At 69.2% G+C, this 17,059-nt stretch overlaps 5 protein-coding genes across 5 annotated transcripts; 2 read left to right on the top strand and 3 right to left on the bottom strand.

Moving 5' to 3' along the window:
* Positions 1-446: 446 nt before the first annotated feature.
* CHLNCDRAFT_138860 (hypothetical protein) lies at positions 447-2,849 on the bottom strand (the record flags this gene model as incomplete). Its single annotated transcript, XM_005844436.1, has 6 exons — positions 447-501; positions 695-1,170; positions 1,421-1,490; positions 1,721-1,768; positions 1,966-2,435; positions 2,682-2,849. 6 exons carry the CDS (start codon positions 2,847-2,849, stop codon positions 447-449), a joined length of 1,287 nt encoding a protein of 428 aa, XP_005844498.1.
* Positions 2,850-3,565: 716 nt separating this feature from the next.
* CHLNCDRAFT_138859 (hypothetical protein) lies at positions 3,566-4,242 on the top strand (the record flags this gene model as incomplete). The annotated part of the gene is made up of 3 exons (XM_005844530.1): positions 3,566-3,879; positions 4,028-4,089; positions 4,166-4,242. The coding sequence occupies 3 exons, from the start codon at positions 3,566-3,568 to the stop codon at positions 4,240-4,242; spliced, it is 453 nt and encodes a 150-aa protein (XP_005844592.1).
* A 490-nt stretch (positions 4,243-4,732) lies between these two features.
* Positions 4,733-6,406, bottom strand: CHLNCDRAFT_138858 (expressed protein; the record flags this gene model as incomplete). The annotated part of the gene is made up of 6 exons (XM_005844435.1): positions 4,733-4,857; positions 5,040-5,143; positions 5,353-5,414; positions 5,587-5,760; positions 5,938-6,132; positions 6,230-6,406. The coding sequence occupies 6 exons, from the start codon at positions 6,404-6,406 to the stop codon at positions 4,733-4,735; spliced, it is 837 nt and encodes a 278-aa protein (XP_005844497.1).
* Positions 6,407-6,750: 344 nt separating this feature from the next.
* CHLNCDRAFT_138857 (hypothetical protein) lies at positions 6,751-7,349 on the top strand (the record flags this gene model as incomplete). The annotated part of the gene is made up of 3 exons (XM_005844529.1): positions 6,751-6,804; positions 7,047-7,097; positions 7,191-7,349. The coding sequence occupies 3 exons, from the start codon at positions 6,751-6,753 to the stop codon at positions 7,347-7,349; spliced, it is 264 nt and encodes an 87-aa protein (XP_005844591.1).
* Positions 7,350-7,690: 341 nt separating this feature from the next.
* On the bottom strand, positions 7,691-13,568 carry CHLNCDRAFT_56307 (hypothetical protein; the record flags this gene model as incomplete). Its single annotated transcript, XM_005844434.1, has 7 exons — positions 7,691-8,121; positions 8,235-8,483; positions 8,620-8,716; positions 8,856-8,908; positions 9,029-9,239; positions 9,403-9,635; positions 13,554-13,568. The coding sequence occupies 7 exons, from the start codon at positions 13,566-13,568 to the stop codon at positions 7,786-7,788; spliced, it is 1,194 nt and encodes a 397-aa protein (XP_005844496.1). The 3' UTR covers positions 7,691-7,785.
* Positions 13,569-17,059: the final 3,491 nt, after the last annotated feature.

Below are 17,059 nucleotides of genomic sequence, written 5' to 3'. Positions count from 1 at the left end.
GCAGGGAGCTAGCGAACACGGGGGCAAGGGCGCCAGGCTGTACCGCTGCCGCAAGCAGCCAGGGCGGAAGCGGGCACGGCGCAAAGGGACTGCACGAGAGCAAGAGACCAAAAAAAGCATGCAGGACGGTGCGACTGACAAGCGTTCTGTACAGACGCGTCATGAAAGGGTCAGAACGGAGTTTAGGAAGGGAGGGGTGGCCAGTGGAGGATGGCGGCCGGGCTGAACGACGTTGTGTTTGGGAGCCTATCTGCAGCTGTTGATATGTGGAGGCATGGCGGCGCTGCTGCTGGCGGCGCAGGCGCCACACCGCCCGGCTGCTGCGGAAGAGGGCGGCGAAAGTTGGCTGCAGCCAGCAAACTTGCTGGCCAGGCCAGGCCAGGCAGCCAGCCAGTGGGCTCCGCGAGCGCTGCTGCCGCACAGCGCAGCAGCCGGGAGCCAGCACCTCACTCGTCGTCATCTTCGTCAGAGCTGTCCTCATCGCTGCTCCAATTGCGCGTGCTGCACCACAGGCCAGAACAGCGCAGCCGGGTCAGCCAGCAGTTCCATCACAAAAAAGAAAGCAAGCCTGCTGCTGCAACCGAGGACAGGGCTGGCCTGGAGCGGCGCTTGGCAGCAACGCACATCAGCAGCGCCGCCGCGGCAGCAGGGGCCCAGGCAGCAGCCGCCGCACGGCGGGCGTGCAGGCTCTCACCGTCGGGGGAGCAGCGTGTGTCCATTCAGGTAAGGCGGGCGCCCGCCCGCTGCCAGTGCTTGCTTGACTGCCGCCGCGTGACTGGTCAGGCCGTTGTGGTGGGAGTGCGTCTTGCCATTCCTGGCTGGCTGCTGCTGCTGCGCCGCGGGCGCCGCCGGCTGCGCCGCCTGCTGCGCTGCCGGCGGCGGCGGCGTGGGCTTGCCCGCGGGCTTGGCTGCTGACGCCCTGGCCGACGCCGGCTTGGCGGCGCTGGCGGCGGGCTTGGCGGCGCCGGCGCCCTGCCGCGATGCGCCCGCTTTGCTGGCCGCGGCCGGCTGCTGCTTGCCGCTGGCGGCGGCGCCGCGGGGGGGCGCGCCCGCGGCTGCGCCCGCCGGCGGCCTCTTGCCCTTGGCGCCGCCCGGCGCTGCTGCTCCCCCCGCTGCCGTGGGCAGGCTAAGGCTGGCAAAGTCGACCTTCTCCTCCTGGACCAGGCAGGCCTGCAACAGGCAACAGGTGGGGCCGCATCAACAAGGGAAACCCGGGGTAGCAGGAGGGACGCCAGAGACACGGCGGAGGGAGCGAGGCCATTGGCGGCAGCTGGGGCGGGGTGGACAGGGTGGCAGCAGAACCCCCTGCAGCTGCACGATGCGCGGCAGGCGGCTAAGCAAGCAACTGCACGAATCTGTCCTTCATGCCATCCTGTGCCAGCTATGGCTGCTGCCTGCCGCCCCACCCCACCCGGCTGACCTGCTGCGAGGCGCCGCGGATACGATACCATTCGAAGCTCTCGGTGGTACTGCCCATGTCGTAGATGATGCTGCAGCCGGGGGAGGGGAAGAAAGGAGGGAAGTTACGGCCCCGCTGGTGGGGAGGCGGAGGCAGGGAGCGGGGAGAGCGCGGTGGCTGGGGCGCCTTCCTGCCGCCGGCCCTTCCCGGCGCACCACAGGCTGCCCCGCCGGGCCGCCGAGGCGGCGGTGCGCAGCAGGGACCGCTGCGCCGCTGGCTGCGCCGCCGGCTGCCGCCGCTGCGGCCGGCCCTGCCGCCCACCAGTGGTCTCCCGTGTCGGGCCTGTAGTCTGAGATGACTCCCCGGAACCTGCAGCCAAGGGCAGGCAGCGGCAGCGGCAGGGCAGGGCCAGCTGGCAGTGAGACCGTCGTCCACAGCGCCCCAGCAGCCATGGGAGGCCAGGCGAGGCCGCAGGGATGGTCTGGCCGCGGCTGGCTCGCCTCCTGGCTGCTGCAAACTGGCTCAGGGCCGCGGGGCATGCCGGGCTGGGCTGGGCAGCGCCTCACCAGCCGCCGTCGTTGGGCCAGTGGCGCATCACGACGTGCCCCACCAGAGGGTCCAGCACCACCCCCGGCGCAGCCCTCGGCGCGGGCGAGGTGGGCCCCGCCGCCTGCGCCCTGGCGCCGGCGCGGCTGCCGCCGCGCGCGGCCGCGGGCCCGCCGCCCGCCGCGCCGGCGCCGCCGTCCGACACGCGGGCGCGCTTGCGCGGCGCGGCGGCCGCCTTGGCGCCCGAGGCCGGGGTGGCGCGGCGCGGCGGCGCGGCGCCGCCGCCGCGGCTGCCCGCCGCGCCGCTGCTGTGCGCCGCCGACAGCTCCTGGGAGCCGCCGCCGCCGCCGCCGCCGCCTGCGTGGCTGGGCAGCGGGTGCAGCTGGAGGTGGTGCTGGGCTTCCGCCATGGCCGCCGCTTTCACCGACTCGTGCTCCCTGTCTGAGATGACCAGGCCCAGCCGCAGGCTGGCCAGAGCATCCTCCTTCGCCTGCAGAGGCAAGGCAGAGGCACGGCAGCGCGTCGGCCGGGGGGGGCGATCGGACAGGCTGGGGGCCAAATCCAGCGCGGCAGCTGCCCACCACCCTTCCGCCGACTCGGCTCTTCCCGATGCATCCCTCGTCGGAAGGGACTGGGGCCAGGGCGGGAGGCACGCACACTGTGCACGCCAGGCCGCGAGCCGGGCCCGGCTGACTGCAGGAGAGCCGGCCGGCGGGCGCCCTGCCACCATGCTCACCAGGTCGTAAGAGCCGGCCATGAAGATGGCGAAGACTTTCCGGTAGGCATCCAGCCGCACCGCCGCTGGGGGCAGCTGCGCCTGCGGCATGAGTTGCGGCTGCAGCAGCGGGGCAGGCGCCTGCATCCCCACCAGGCCGCCCGCGTGCTGCGCCATCACAGCGGCCATGATTGGGGCCGCCTGGGGCTGCCGCGTCCGTCCAGGCGCTGCATGGAGGCAGGAGGCATTGGCGCGGGGTGACACATTGGCATGCTGGGGGCGGCAGGTGCCCTGCACCCGGGCGTCACTGCCCAGCGCTCGCCGGCGGCGCCGCCGTCCAGCAGGACGGCAGGCCTCCGCAACGCGGCGGCATGGCGGGACGCGTTCATGCCGGTTTGTTGCTGCTTGTGGGCCATTGGAAGCGAGCTGGCGGGGGCCAGGCCAGTGGGCAGGAGCCCGCTGCACAAATCGGCTGGGGGGGCAGGCAGGCGCGGCATCGGCCGGCCCAAGAGGCTGGACATGGCACTCACGTGTCTCAGGCTGCGCCGCAGGTGCGGCAGGTGCGCCGCTGGGCCACTCCAAGAGCCAGGCGATCAGGGGAGTGGATGTCCCCCCTTGCTTGCAGGGAGGAAGCGATGCGCCTGCACTGAGGCCACTGCCGGAGGAGGAAGACAGGCTTCCGCCATCGTTTCGGCCATGCCAGATGCAATCTGAGCTGACATGGCAATGGCAATTTCGATGGAAACAATTTCGATGGAAACCTGCTGGCAGAGTCCCATCTGAGCTGTTGGCATCCAATTCAGGACTGCACAGGCCCGCACATGCCCCCGCAACCACGCCCACCCCCCAGCGGCGCTTGCAGGCACCCTGTGCTGCGTCTGACAGGGCTGAGAAGACCAGTGGCAATGTCGTCGCCCGCTGACAGGGACAGCGCATCAGTGCCGTCCACACCGCAGACCGCCGCTGCCGCCCAGCCGCCAACGCAACGGTGCCAGCAAGGCGGCCCCAGGCAACAGCAGCCTGCTGCGGCAGTGCAGCTGAGGACCTGCAGGCGCTGCAAGCAAGCGTTCGATCCGTCCACCAATGGGCCGCACAGCTGCCGCTACCACAGCGCACTGTGGACGGGGGGAGAAGTCAGCAAGGCGCTCGGCTTCTGCCGCCAGAGCGACCGGCCAGAGCACCAGCTGCGGGTGGTGGTGGGCAAGACGGGGCTCATCCGGTGGGTCCCTGCTGCCAGCCCCACCCGTGGGCAATCGAAGCGGCAAGGGCGTGAATGACAGCTCTTTGGGCAGTGTCTGGCGATGCACCACACAATGCGGATGTTGCTCGAAGGTTTGAAGCAAAGGATGCCCCCTCGTCTGCCGCAGGTTCTGGGACTGTGAGCAGGGGCTGGGCCCAGTGCTGCTGCTGGTGCATGGCACAGTGAGCAGTACGAGAATTGCCAGCTTCTGGGTTGTTGCGCATGTAGCAGATGGGAAGACTGGCATGCCTGGCTGTGGCTGCAGGCTGTGGAGCAGACTTGGAAGACGCGCCAGGCTGCTGCACCAGCAGGCACGTCACATACGATGACCCAGACGACTGAGCTGACGACTGGCGGCTCCCTGGATCATTTTTAGTTGCGTTGGAATCATGGAATGGGTCGTGTTGTACAATGCAACAACAACTACAGTGGAGCCAAGGAGGATGTGGAAGGAGGATTTTCTTCGATCTCGGATGATCAAGTGCGAGAGGGAATCCGGTGGGCTTTGTGTCCTGTGTGTGCCAAAGAACAGCGCGGCAGGCAGGCGGTGGGGCAATGCTGTGTCAGCACAGATGCCGAGACCAGAAAAACACTGGATGGATCGCTCAGGGGGGCAGCAACAGAAGGGGTGCTGCTACAGTACAGATTGTGGTGGAGGGCAGTATGGAACAAGGGATGCAACAAGGTGCCGGGACCAGGGTGGGCTGCATCTTGGAAACAGCAGGCGCAGCTGCGTGCGGTACAGTGCAGCGCGGGCCGGCGTGCGAGTGCCCAGCCAGCAGTGCGGTTAGTACAGGCTGGCTCACAGCATCTAGAGACGTCAGATGCGTGCTCAGTTGAAGAGGCGGGTGAGGGCCAGGGTCCGCACAAGGCCTAGCACCAGCGGCGCCGCCAGCCGCCCTGCCGCTGCCGTGCCCCTGAACGCGCCGCCGGCCAGGGTGCTGGCCACAATGGTGCCTGCAGGGCAGCGTCACGCGCAGCCGGGGTCAGCAGATCCCGGAGCACGCAGCTAGGATGGAGCATGCACAGCAACGCAGGCATGGCAGGGAGCAAGCACACGTTTGAGCTGCACTGCCAGCAGGCGCGCGCAGGCGGCACAGGGATGCTGCAGGCTCCAGCCACAGCGGCTGCGCACGCACCCCGCTGCACCAGGCAGCTGCCAAGCTGCACGGTGATGAGCAGCGACTGCGTGACTCCCCTGGCGAAGCCCACCACAGTGCCTGTGTATGCACACACCATAGACCTGCGCGGGGTGGGAGGGCGGGCGGTTGGTTTCAGGGTGGCAGGGCGGCCGCTTGGTGTCAGGGTCAAACAGCAGGCACGCTGGGCAGGCAGGGGACAGGCAAGAGGGCCAGCCACGTGGCCAGGAGATGGCACTGTCGCGGCTCTGCGGGAGACCCTGCGTTCATGACGCGCTGGCGAGGCAGGTGCTGCCCGGGCGGCCAGGCTCACATGAGGGCTGCCTGCGCCGCGAGCCCCACCACACACGCCCCCAGGCAGAGCGCCATGGGCACCTGCAGGGCAGAAACGCCGCACAGGAGCGGTGTCTCAGGATGTGCGGAGTTTGATGCGCGCCGCACAGGGGTGAGCCAGCGCAGGCAGGCAGGCAGGCAGGCAGGCGCCCACGCAGCATCCACACCCCGCCGGGGCCGACGCACGCAGGCAGCCCTGCAGACAGCAGCGCACCTTGAGCGGGGGCAGGGTGCCTGCTGCCAGCGCCACCTCGGGGGCCCAGCGCGCCAGCCCCTCGATGTTGGCCCGGGAGCTGCCCGCCGCCCAGCGCATGCCGCTGCGGAAGCCGGCCACCCCGGCCTGCATGCCGTGCATCGCTCCCGCCAGCAGGATGCCAAACCTCCAGCACTGCGGGCGGCGACAGAGGAGTGAGGTGGCGACGACGGCAGCGGCGCAGCGAGGCCTGGCGGGTGAGGGCTGGGATTCTTCGGGAGCCAGGCCGCCCAGCCACGCCTGTTGCCCGGCACTGCCTAGCCACGACCAAAGCGCAGCGCCCCCTGTGCAGAGCCTGCTGGCTGGGCGCACCTCGAGCACGGCCCCCCAGGGCACGCGGCCCATGAAGCCGCGCAGCGCCTCGCGCCAGTCGCGTGGCGTGGCGGGCGGCATGAAGGCCTTGCTCCAAGGCGCCCTGCAGACGTCGCAGCGGCGGCTGGCGCCGATGCCCTTCTGCACCCGCAGCTGCTGCTGCCAGTGGCCCAGGCACCGCACGTGCACGTGGCGCTGCGGCGGGCAATGGGGGCACGGCGATGGGGGGTAGTGTGTGTGAGTGTGTGTGAGGAGGCGGCAGGCAGAGCTGCGGCGGGCAGCGGGAGCGCACCATGCTGCCACTGCAGGCGCAGGGTGCCACCAGCCCATTGCCGTCCGCCTCATCTCCTTCCCAGCATATCCGGCACAGGGGAGGGTCCCGGGGCCCGCCAGACGACCCGTGGGGTTCGGCTCTGCTGCACCGCAGCGGCCGCTGCTTGCGGCGCGGCAGCAGGCGCGCCACCTCCATGCCCCCTGATCAGCAGCGTCAGGTTTGGGCTGCCGGGCTGCCGCGGAGGCGATGCGACACCAGCAGGCGATGCGAGAGGAGGGGGCTGCTGCTACAGGTGTTTGCTGTGCTGCTCCTTTGTCGAAATGTAATTGTGCAAAGTGGCGGATCCCCAGGGCTCGGCGCGATGCATGCAAACCCAGCGGCGCAGCAGGCCCCGCAGCACAAGCATTTTTTGAGTTTGGAGCGGCCCCGCCGCCCCAGAAGGCCCACTGCCGTTGCCTACATCCCAATCCGCATCGCTGAACACCTCACAGACGCCCACAGCCAAGTTCCCATCTTGCGCAAGTTCCTGCCTTGCGCCAATGGCCGAGAACGACAATCGCAACGTTGAAGACGGCGCGCCCATCACGATCAAGGTCCAGGCCCAGGCAAGGCTGCCTCGCCGATCACTTCTCATCTGACACTCCTTGCTCTGCCTGCGGGGAGGCATTTGCCAATGAGCGAGGGCGGATGATTGGCTAGGGTGGAGAGGCCTTCGCCATGCGCAAAGCAGGGAAGAGCGGGGGCGGCGGAATGAGGTGCCTGCACACAGGCAAAGCCGCTGTTGCATTCCAAGTTGCGGCGCGCCACTCACTGCTGCTGCACCTGCGATGTGCAGGACGGCAATGAGATCTCCTTCAGAGTGAAGCCCAAGACGCCCTTCCAAAAGGTGTGGCCTGCCAAAAGGGAATGCACGCTGTGCGTCCACACAGAAAACGGCCCAACATCCGCCTGACTGCATGAAACCACCTGAACGCTGCAGATCTTCAACGCTTATTACCAAAAAACGCAGCAAGATCAGAACCTCTTAAAGTTCTTGTTCGACGGGCAGCGCGTGCGCCCCGAGGAGACGCCTGCTGACCTTCAAATGGAGGAGGGGGATTCCATTGACGCCATGATCAACCAGATGGGCGGCTGCTGAGGCGGTCCAGGCTGGGAGCAGGCAGCAGCAGCACATCGTGTATTCTAGCAACAGTGTTCTCAACCAGCCGTGCCTGGTTCTGTATGGCACAGGTGGCAGTCAGTCCTGCTTACTTTTCCCTACATGTTTCTACATTGGGCATGCGTGCAACTTCTAAGCAGCGCAGCTCAACCCGGAGGCCTTCCACGACGTGATGAGCACCCATGACGCAGGCATGCGTTCCGGCCGCATGCCAAGCACGCCCAGGCCGCCGCCTCCAACTGCTGCAGCACCATTTGGCCCACGTGGCGGCAGCCAGCCTGGCAGCAGCGGGGCTGCATGATGTCGCTCAAGTGCCATACGCCAATTACAAGGGACTGCAAGCCAAGCCTCAGCGAGCGTGCCGCAAACCGGGCCAGCAGCGCAGGCATGGTGCCGGCGCCGCCGCTGCTCCCGCTCACTCGTCGAACACCTTGCACTCCTTGGCCGAGGGGTCCACAGTCTCGCAGTACTCCAGCCGTGCCGCCTCCAGCGGGTCGGCCTTGGCAAAGGCCTTCTCCAGCTGCTGCAGCACCACCTCCCCCATTTGCCGGCAGCCGACCTGGGAGCAGCCGGGCTGCATGATGTCGCCGGTGCGGTAGCCAGCATCCAGCGCCGCCGTCACCGCCGCCTCCAGCCGCTGCGCCACGCGCGGCAGGCCCAGGCCGTAGCGGCACATCATGGCCGCGCTCAGCACCATGGCCAGCGGGTTGGCCTTGTCCTCGCCCGCAATGTCGGGCGCGGAGCCGTGCACCTGCAACGGCATGCGGTGGTTGGTCGGGAGGGCTGGGTGGGTGGGAGCGCACATGCCTGGGACGGCGAGCAGGCATGGCTGGGCCAGCGCGCACAAGGGCCCCGCTCCCTCACCGGCTCGTAGATGCCCGGCTTGCCCGGCTCGCTGATGGAGGCGGAGGGCAGCATGCCCAGGGAGCCGGTCAGCATGGAGGCCTCGTCCGACAGGATGTCCCCAAAGATGTTGCCGGTGACGATGGTGTCAAAGTACTTGGGGTTGCGGATCAGCTGCATCGCCGCATTGTCGATGTACATGTGGCTCAGCTCCACCTCGGGGTAGTCCTCGGCCACCCGAGTCACCACCTCCTTCCACAGCTGGCTGACCTGCAGGAGGGCCATACCGCAGCACCAGCGCTGGCGCAGGCTCAGGCGACGTGGCGCAGGGACGCAGGAGGCTGCAGAGGAAGGAGCCAGGCAGCCGGCGCCAGGTGGCTGAGCCCACCCAAGCGGGTCAACCCACCTCGAGCACGTTGCTCTTCTCCACGCTGCACAGCCGCTTGCCGCGCTTCATGGCCGCCTCAAACGCCACCCGGGAGATGCGCTCCACCTCGCTCTCGCTGCGGGAAGAGGGAGGGTCACATGTAGGCCAGGAGGGAAGGAGGGCCAGGGATCAGGTCTGCTGACCGGCGGGTAGCCACACAGGGCCAGCGCCAGCCAGCCCCAGCAGGCAGGCTCCTCTGCAGCTGCCGTGCTGACCTGTACACATCCGTGTTGAAGCCCACCCGCTCGCCATTGCGCTCCTCAAAGCCCTGCAGCATGGGTTTCGCCGTGGGAGTGCGTTGGAGCAGCGACTGCGCTGCAGCGGGGCAGGACCATTCACCTGCAGCTGCCACAACAACCCACTGCAGCGCCACTCCCATCCTGCTCACCCGAGGCTCTCCAAAGTAGATGCCGCCCACCAGCTCCCGCACAATCATGATGTCCACGCCCTCCACCACCTCCCGCTTCAGGGTGGAGGCGTCGGCCAGCTGGGGCAGCACCACCGCGGGGCGCAGGTTGGCAAAGGCGTTGAGGGAGGAGCGCAGGCGCAACAGGCCCTTCTCGGGGCGCTGCGCGTTGGGCAGCGAGTCCCACTTGTACCTGCAGCAGAGGGAGGGCGAGGCAAAAGGCAGCAGGTGAGGAAAGTGGGGACGTGAACCAGCAAACCAGATGCTGGCTGCTGGAAACGCAGCATGGCAGCACTAGGGAGCAGTGCGCCCAAGCGGACAGAAGGGAACCGTCCTCAAACCGCCGCGCGCCGCACCCGCCGATGCACGCCAGCAGCACCGCGTCGCTGCTCTTGCAGATCTGCTCCGTCTCTGCGGGGTACGGGTCGCCTGTGGCATCGATGGCTGCGCCGCCAATCAGCGCCTCGGTGTATACAAGCTCCTCGCCCTCGGCCCGGGCCGCCGCCGTCAGCACCTTGAGGCATGCGTCGGTGATCTCGGGTCCGATGCCGTCGCCACTCAGTACGGCAATCTTGTGTGCCGCAGCCACCTGCAACCAACCATGGACCAGGCGCCCATCAGCAAGCCGAAGGGTGCGGCTGCCGGCTGGCGGAGCAGGATAGCGGCGGCGGCGGCGGCGGCAGCGCTGTGAGTCGGTCCCTGGGCGCGGCGGTGCTGGCGCATTGTGCACATTTCGGCAGCCTGCACATGTGGCAGCGCCCATCGGGCCTCCCGTGCTCGCACCTGCACGCTGCGCCGCTGGGCTCGGCAAGGCCGCACGCCTGCGGGCCGCACACAGCGCACAGCAATTGATGCATGCATGCTGGTATCGAATTGGCCAGGAAAAAGGGCGATGCCGGCCCCACCCGATGGGATGGCAGCCCCCCTCACTACACATGTACAGCTCTGCAGGGGCCGCTTCAGCACCCTGCGCATTGCGCACATTGTCAGTTCGCAAGACAGCCCTTGATTTGCCAACACAGGCAAACAGGTGGGCCATGCATGCAGCTTGGCGCCCATGCAAGTCCCTCAACGCCTGCACTGCCTGGCAAGCGCCTAACCGGCTGTCTTGATGCGCTGCACATCGTAGGAGCACGTCTCCCGGGCCGCCCACGCTGCATCACGCACCCTTGCGATCAGCTCTCTCCCGGCCCTCGTGCGGCTCCCTTCCTGCCCCCTGCAGACGCACGGACAAGCTGAGTAGAGTCACCTGGCGCGCGATGGCATTCTGGGGGGTGGAGGTCAAGCCGGGCAAGGCGGTGCCGTTTGTGCCGCCGCCAGAGGGCTCCAAGCTGCACCTCTCGCAGGTGTGCTGCTCACTGCTGTCTTGCAGGCCTGCTATCCTGCCTGCCCACTGTCGCTGCACCGTCATCGGCGCTCCCGCCATGCTGCCGCTCTGGCGCCGCACCCAGGCAGCAGCCTGCTCACCTTCGCTCTCCGCTCCTGCCCGGTGCCCCGGTTGCCTGCAGGCATGCCTCAGCACCAAGGCCAAGCCGGGCGCCAAGGCGGCGCTCAAGGTGCGGGTGAGCGACGAAGGCACGCAGCTGCTGGTGTGCAGCCTGCGGGAGGGCGGCGCCGAGTGCCTGGGCCTGGACCTCATCTTTGACCAGTGAGTGGCGGCTGGTCTGGATGCCAGGGAGAGTGGTGCTTGGGCTGGCTTCCAGGGAGAGTGGGCTGCCTATCAGGAGACTGAGCGGCGCCTGGGCCGGCTGCCACGGACAAGCAGGCACCGGCGGCAGGCCGGCGGCACGCCTCCACACGCCTGCCCGCGCGCCGTCCGCATGCCAAGCCTGCTGTGCCCCATGCTGTGCCTGCTGTGCCCCACTGCAGGTACACCGAGTTCACTGTGGAGGGCGGCGCCTCCATCCACCTCACCGGCTACTACATGCCCGAGTATGAGCTGGGTGAGGGGCTGGGAGGGGCTCGCCAGGCTCGAAGCTGGCGCTGCTCGAGCTGCGGGGCTTGCTGCGCGCGCCGCCACCAGCTCAGCTGCGCCCTTCTTAGCCCCCCCTGCGCTGCCGGCACGAGCCCTGCGCGCCGCCTGCTCCAGCTCCCGCAGCAAACACACGCCCGCATCTGGGCCCCCTCGCGCTCGGCTCTCCTGTTGCCCGCCGTGCAGGCGGCGAGGAGGAGGAGAGCGAGGAGGAGGATGGGTACGGGTACGGCCCCGGCCAGATCCTGGGGTACGATGAGAACGGCGTGCCGGTGCTGGCGGGCGAGTACGATTCTGAGGAGGACAGCGACTACGAGACGGAGGGTGAGCGCTCCAGGGTGTGGTTGGGTGGTGATGGGGGTGCAATGTGTATGTGATTAGGCAGAGGGTGAGCGCGGGAGAACAGGGCAGCACGCAGGCAGGCATGCCCGTGCCTGTCCCGTCTCGCTCCCTGCGCTCCCTGCCTGCGCTCCCTGCCTGCCTGCCTGCCCAGGTGCATGCCTGCGCCAGGTCCCCGACTGCCCCCTGGCTGCCGGCCCCGCCCCGCCCTGCCCTGCCTGCAGACGAGGAGGAGGATGAGGAGCTGGGGTCCGACAGTGACCTCAACCCGCCGCGCCGCATCGTGATTGAGGACGTGACGGTGAGGGGCGGCCAGGATGTGTCGCGCCTTGGGTGGTGGTTTTGCCTCCCGGCAGGGAGGGATCGCTTCAGCGGGGGGGCCTCGGGATCGGGCAGGCGGCGGGCGGGAGGCGGCAGCGGCCCAGGCTGCAGGCCCGACACCGGTGCACGACAACGTGCGGGGCACGCGAGCGGGGCCCGTGGAGGGGTGGTGCGCGTGCCCGCTCGACTCCTGCGCCGCGCTGCGCTGCGCTGCCGCCGCAGGACGCGGACAGGCGGGCGGCGCTGCCGGCGCCGGAGCAGGCCAACGGCCTCCGGGTGGCTGAGTTCAGCGACAGCGATGTGGAGGCCAGCGATGAGGATGAGGAGGAGGCGGGCAGCGAGGAGGAGGAGGGTAGCGAGGACCAAGAGGAGGGCAGCGGAGGTGGGTGGCTGCACACACACACACCACTGCGGGGGCTGCACGAGGCTGGCCGCTCTGCCCTGCTAGGCTGGCTGCTCTGTGGAGGCCCCGGCAGCCTGCGTTTGGCAGCACAGCGGGGATTTGGCTCACTGGCCACCCTCCGTGGCTGCTGCCTGACCGCGCTGTGCCCTGCAGAGGAGGAGGAGGAGGAGAGCAGCGGGGAGGAGGGGTCGGGCAGCGAGGATCTTGGCAGCGAGGAGGAGGCGGCGACGGCTGTCAAGGCGGCGCAGGCGGGGCAGAAGCGCAAGGCGGAGCAGCCGCCTTCCGCCGCCAAGCAGCAGCCCAAGCAGGCCAAGCAGGCAGGCGCCGCGACGCCGGCCGCCGCGGGCAAGCAGCAGCAGGGCGCGGCGCCGGCGGGGGCGGCGCAGCGGGAGCAGGGCGCGGCGCCGGCCACCGCGGGCAAGCAGCAGCAGCAGGCGGCGGGCAAGGCGGCCACTCCCGCCAAGAAGCGCACCTTCCCGAACGGCTTTGAGATAGAGGATCTCAAGATGGTGAGGCTGGAGCAGGGGTGCTGCTGTGCTGCAGCTGCAGTTTTAGTCAGGAGGTGAAGCAGGCGGCTGGCTGGTGTCGCTGCGCCGGGGTCTGGTTGGCGCTGAGCTGGCAGCCGCACGACTCGGCGGACAGGATGGATGCTCTACCAGGGCCGCTGGGGCTGGCTTCCTGCATCCACGTCTGCCTGACCTGTGTTTGCACCCCTGGGCCTGGACGAATGCATTGTCACCTGCATGCCCGCACCCTCACCCGCCCGCCTGCAGGGCCGCCCCGACGGCCAGCTGGCCAAGGCGGGGAAGAAGGTGGTGGTGCGGTATGTGGGGCGCGTGAAGGCCAGCGGCAAGGTGTTCGACCAGACCAAGGGCAACGCCACCTTTGGCTTCCGCCTGGGGGTGGGGGAGGTCATCAAGGGTGAGCTACTTTCTTGCCATGGGAGGATGTGAACGGGTGGAGAGCGGATGGAAAGGATGGGAGTGGGAGGGCAGGCCCGCGTGGCGCAGCGAGGACGCCACGGCATCCCACATGCAGCAGGGCTGAGCTGCTGCGGCTGCCTCGCCTGGGCAGGGCTTTCCAGCTGAGCCTGGCGTGCTGCACCTCCCCGCAGGCTGGGACCGCGGCGTGGAGGGCATGCGGGTGGGCGACAAGCGGCGGCTGACCATCCCGCCGGCAATGGTGGGTGCTGCTGCCAGAGGCTGTGCTGCTGGAGCAGCACCAGGGATCCGCGGCTCCTCCTGCCTGGCCTCCCTGCCCATCTCTTCACGGCACCTCCACACCGCTCCACTGTCTTGCAGGCTTACGGCTCGTCTGGCGTCAGGGGCACCATCCCTCCCAACAGCACGCTCGTGTTCGAGGTGGAGCTGGTGAATGTGAAGTGACGCGAGGGCGCCTCCACTGTGGCTGTGCGCACTCGGCTGGCACATTGCAACGCAGAGGGCGACGCATCTCCCTGAGGGCCATTCTACTTGATTTTTAGCCATGAAGGATGGATGATTTGACGTTTAGGACCCAAAAACTGCCGATACGCGCTCAGTTAGGTTTGCTTGAGTATCCAGAGCCACACAGCGATGGAGCCGGCTCCCGACCACCGACCCGCATGCGCCGCCGCCACTTGCCAGATCAGAACAGGCCAGCCCCACATGCTCCCATCGCACCATCTATCCATTTATGCTCCTGGGTCGCCACTTCAAGCGCAAAACAAGCTTCCGGAGGCGCAGAGAGGCGCCAGCAATGGCAGGCAGGAAGGCAGGAAAACCACGAGAGACTTCATTGCGTTGCGGCGCTCCCGCCTCTTCGATTTGCAACGCTCCCCATCCCAATTCGGCCACGCATGCCAAGCAGCAGCACCTGCGCTGACCAGTCGGTGGCGTGAGGGGAGGAGGCAGCCAGGTGCCATGGCGGGCCCCCACGGCAGCGACCCCGCCCAGGAGGTGGAGAGCAGGAAGAGGAAGCGCTCCCAGAGCGACGAGCCGGAAAACGCCAGCACATGCAATCAGAGGAGCGCCCACAGCCCTCAAGACCGTGCCTCAGCGGAGCCTGGGGTGCCTGATCAGCCCGCCAAGGCTGGCACCCACCCGGAGGAGGCCGACAGCGGCGCCCAGGTGGGCCTCGCGGTGGTGCCTGCGCCAGCGGACGGCTGCACCGGTCCTGCGGCGGCGGCCAGCACGTGGCCGGCAGGCGTCTGTGTTGCGTTTTGATGCCTTTGTCTTCATGATTCCGAATTTCCTGCCCCCACCACCTCGGCTGTGCGCAGGGCCCTTTTGGCGACCTGGGTCTGGATGTGGACCTGCCTTCCGAGCTGGTGGCAGAGTGCGGTGCTGCAGAGGCGGCCGCCGCCGCGGCAGGCTTCCTGCCGCTGGATGGCGACGAGCTGGAGCAGGAGCTGCCCATGGCTGTAGACCCGCCTTCCCCAGCCGGACAGCAGGCGGAGGCGGCTGGCACGGCGGCAGAGGCCGCGGCGCAGCCGGCGGCCGCCGACGGCGCCGCCGCCGCCGCCGCCAGCGGCAGAGGCGCATCTGTTGTGGAGGAGCTGTCGCTGGGCGCGCCTGCGCGGGCGCGCGGCGCCGAGGCGCTGCCCCCCGCGCCCAGCAAGCAGGAGAGCGCGCTGCTGCCGCAGTGCGCCATGGTCACGGGCGGGGCGCTGGAGGCGGCAGAGGTCAGCACCCGCGAGGCGGCCGCCGGCTTCGAGGCGGCGGCGCCGCTGCCGCCGCGCGACCCCTCCCAGCAGTACCTCGCCGTCAAGGCCGAGCTGTCCCGCGCCCTCATCCGGCCCGACCAGGCGGGCGTCAGCTGGGACCGTTTCCCCAACCACCTGGGGGAGGGCTTGCGCAGCCGGCTGCTGGCGCTGGCCACGCTGCACCTGGGCGCCGCGCCCGTCCCCGCCGCCATCAAGGAGCTGGCGGCCAACAACAACCGCGTGCTGCTGGGGGCCGCCACCAACTGCGAGCTGTACCAGGAGAGGATGGTCAGGTGGGCCGGTGGTGGTGGTGGGTTGGGCTTGGAGTGGTGGCTGGGAGTGGGTGTGAGTGTGGGCTGGGAGTGTGGGCTGGGAGTGTGGGCTGCGAGTGGCTACTTGCAGCGGCTTGGAGGCTGGCTGGGCTGCCACCGCGCTACCGAGATGCCCGGCTGCACCTGCCTCCTGCAAGCCCGCCGCTGAATGCACCTGCCTCCTTTCTTGACCCCGCCTTCCTCTCCCGCCCGGCCCTGCCCCTGCCGCCGCAGGGCGCTGGCGCACAAGGCGCAGGCGCCGCTGCTGGTGGTGGATGTGTTCAACCTGAAGCTGGAGGAGGTGCTGCGGGAGGAAAGCGCGGCGGCTGGCATGCTGGACGACCCATACGCAGGCGCCGGCGGCGGCTTTCCACCAGAGCCCTGGGAGGTCTCAGGTGGGCCCCCCTGGCCTGCCTGCCGCCGCTGCTGGGCCTGGCCGCTCTGAAAGCAGCTGGCGCTTTGCCTCGTGGCCGGGACGGCTGGTGCACTGCTGCTGGCTGGCACCGCGGCTGGACCTGGGCTGGGTTTGGAGGAGGTGGTGGGGAGGGAGAGCCGGGGGCCAGGTTTCATGGTGCCCGCCATGTGGCCTGCTTGCTGCTGACGCCATGCGTGCATGCCCTTGCCCCGCCGCCCCCTGGGGCAGACGAGGACGACCCCTTTGTGGGCCTGCCCAAGGCGGAAAAGCGGGACGGCGGCGCCAGGGACAGCATAGACACGGCGCTGGCACTGCGCACCAAGCAGACCGCGCGGCGCAACATGCCGCACATGCCAGGCGTGGCCTACCTGTCCCTCTCCATGCCGGGGATGAAGCAGCAGCCGTACAGCATGGCTGACGCCTTTGCGGCGTCGGCCGCGTCGGCAGAGCAGGCGGGGCAGGCGGCCAAGGAGGCGCACGAGCGCGCCAAGCTGGCGCACGAGCGGGCAAAGGAGGCGCATGAGAGGGCCAGGGAGGCTGCCGAGCGGGTCAAGGCGGCCAAGGCCAGGGTGGAGGCTGCAGAGGCTGAGGTCAGGGCTGCCTCCCAGCGGGTGGGCGCAGCTGCCGAGGCGGCGCAGGCGGCAGGGGCAGCCCCGGAGGCAGACAAGGAGATGGAAACGAAAGAGGAGGCGGAGGAGAAGGAGGCGGAGGCAGACGAGAAGGAGGCGGAGGAGAAGGAGGCGCCGCCTGCCGCGTCTGCGCCTACGGCAGCTGAACCGGCGGCAGCCGGCGCGCAGCGGCCCGCAGCGTCGGCCGTGGCGTCTGGCGCGCCGCCGCCTGTGATGGGTATCAGCCCGTCTGAGTGGGAGAGTCTGGCGAAGATCTTCACTATGACCAAGCCCGCTGCTGGGACCAAGCCCGCTAGCGGCGGCACCAAGCCGGGAGAGTGGCCTGAGCCGGTGGCTCGGTTTGACCGCGGCCCCAGGTCCGCTAGCGCGCAGCCGGGCGTCCCCATTGCAGCCTCCAAGGCCACGCCGCCAGCGGTGCGGCGCGGCGACCGCGTCTCTTATGTGGGCAGGGTGCACCCGAGCCTGGCGGCGGCGCAGGAGCGGCTGGACCAGCTGCAGGCGGCCATCAGCCGGGTGGAGGCCAGCGGGTCGCAGCGCCACCGCGACTACCTGCCGCAGCTGCTGGTGCGCCGCACGCTGGTGGCGGCACAGAGCCAGCGCGTGCCTCGCATGCAGGGCCTGGCGGCGCCGCCCATCGGATCCAGGGGGCGCGTGGTCAGCGTGGCAGGCGACAAGGTGCGCTGCGGCGGGCTGGCTGGGAGCTGGCTGGGCAGGAGAGCAACGCGGGGGTGCATCGCCCTCAGCGCCGACGCCTGCCTGCGCCTCTGCACTGCTGCGGCATCCGGCTCACCCACAGGCTGCCATGTGTGCTGGCCCGTCGCCGCAGGTGCACGTCGTGTTGGATGAGCCCTTTGCTGGAGGCGCCAGCCTGCCAGGCCAGAAGGACAAGTGCGGCTTCCAGTGCGCCGCAGACGACCTGCAGGTGCCCCCGCCACGCCTG

Source organism: Chlorella variabilis, assembly GCF_000147415.1.
Source record: "Chlorella variabilis unplaced genomic scaffold CHLNCscaffold_22, whole genome shotgun sequence".
Taxonomy (NCBI): Eukaryota; Viridiplantae; Chlorophyta; class Trebouxiophyceae; order Chlorellales; family Chlorellaceae; genus Chlorella; species Chlorella variabilis.
This window is presented reverse-complemented; position numbering and strand designations above follow the sequence as displayed.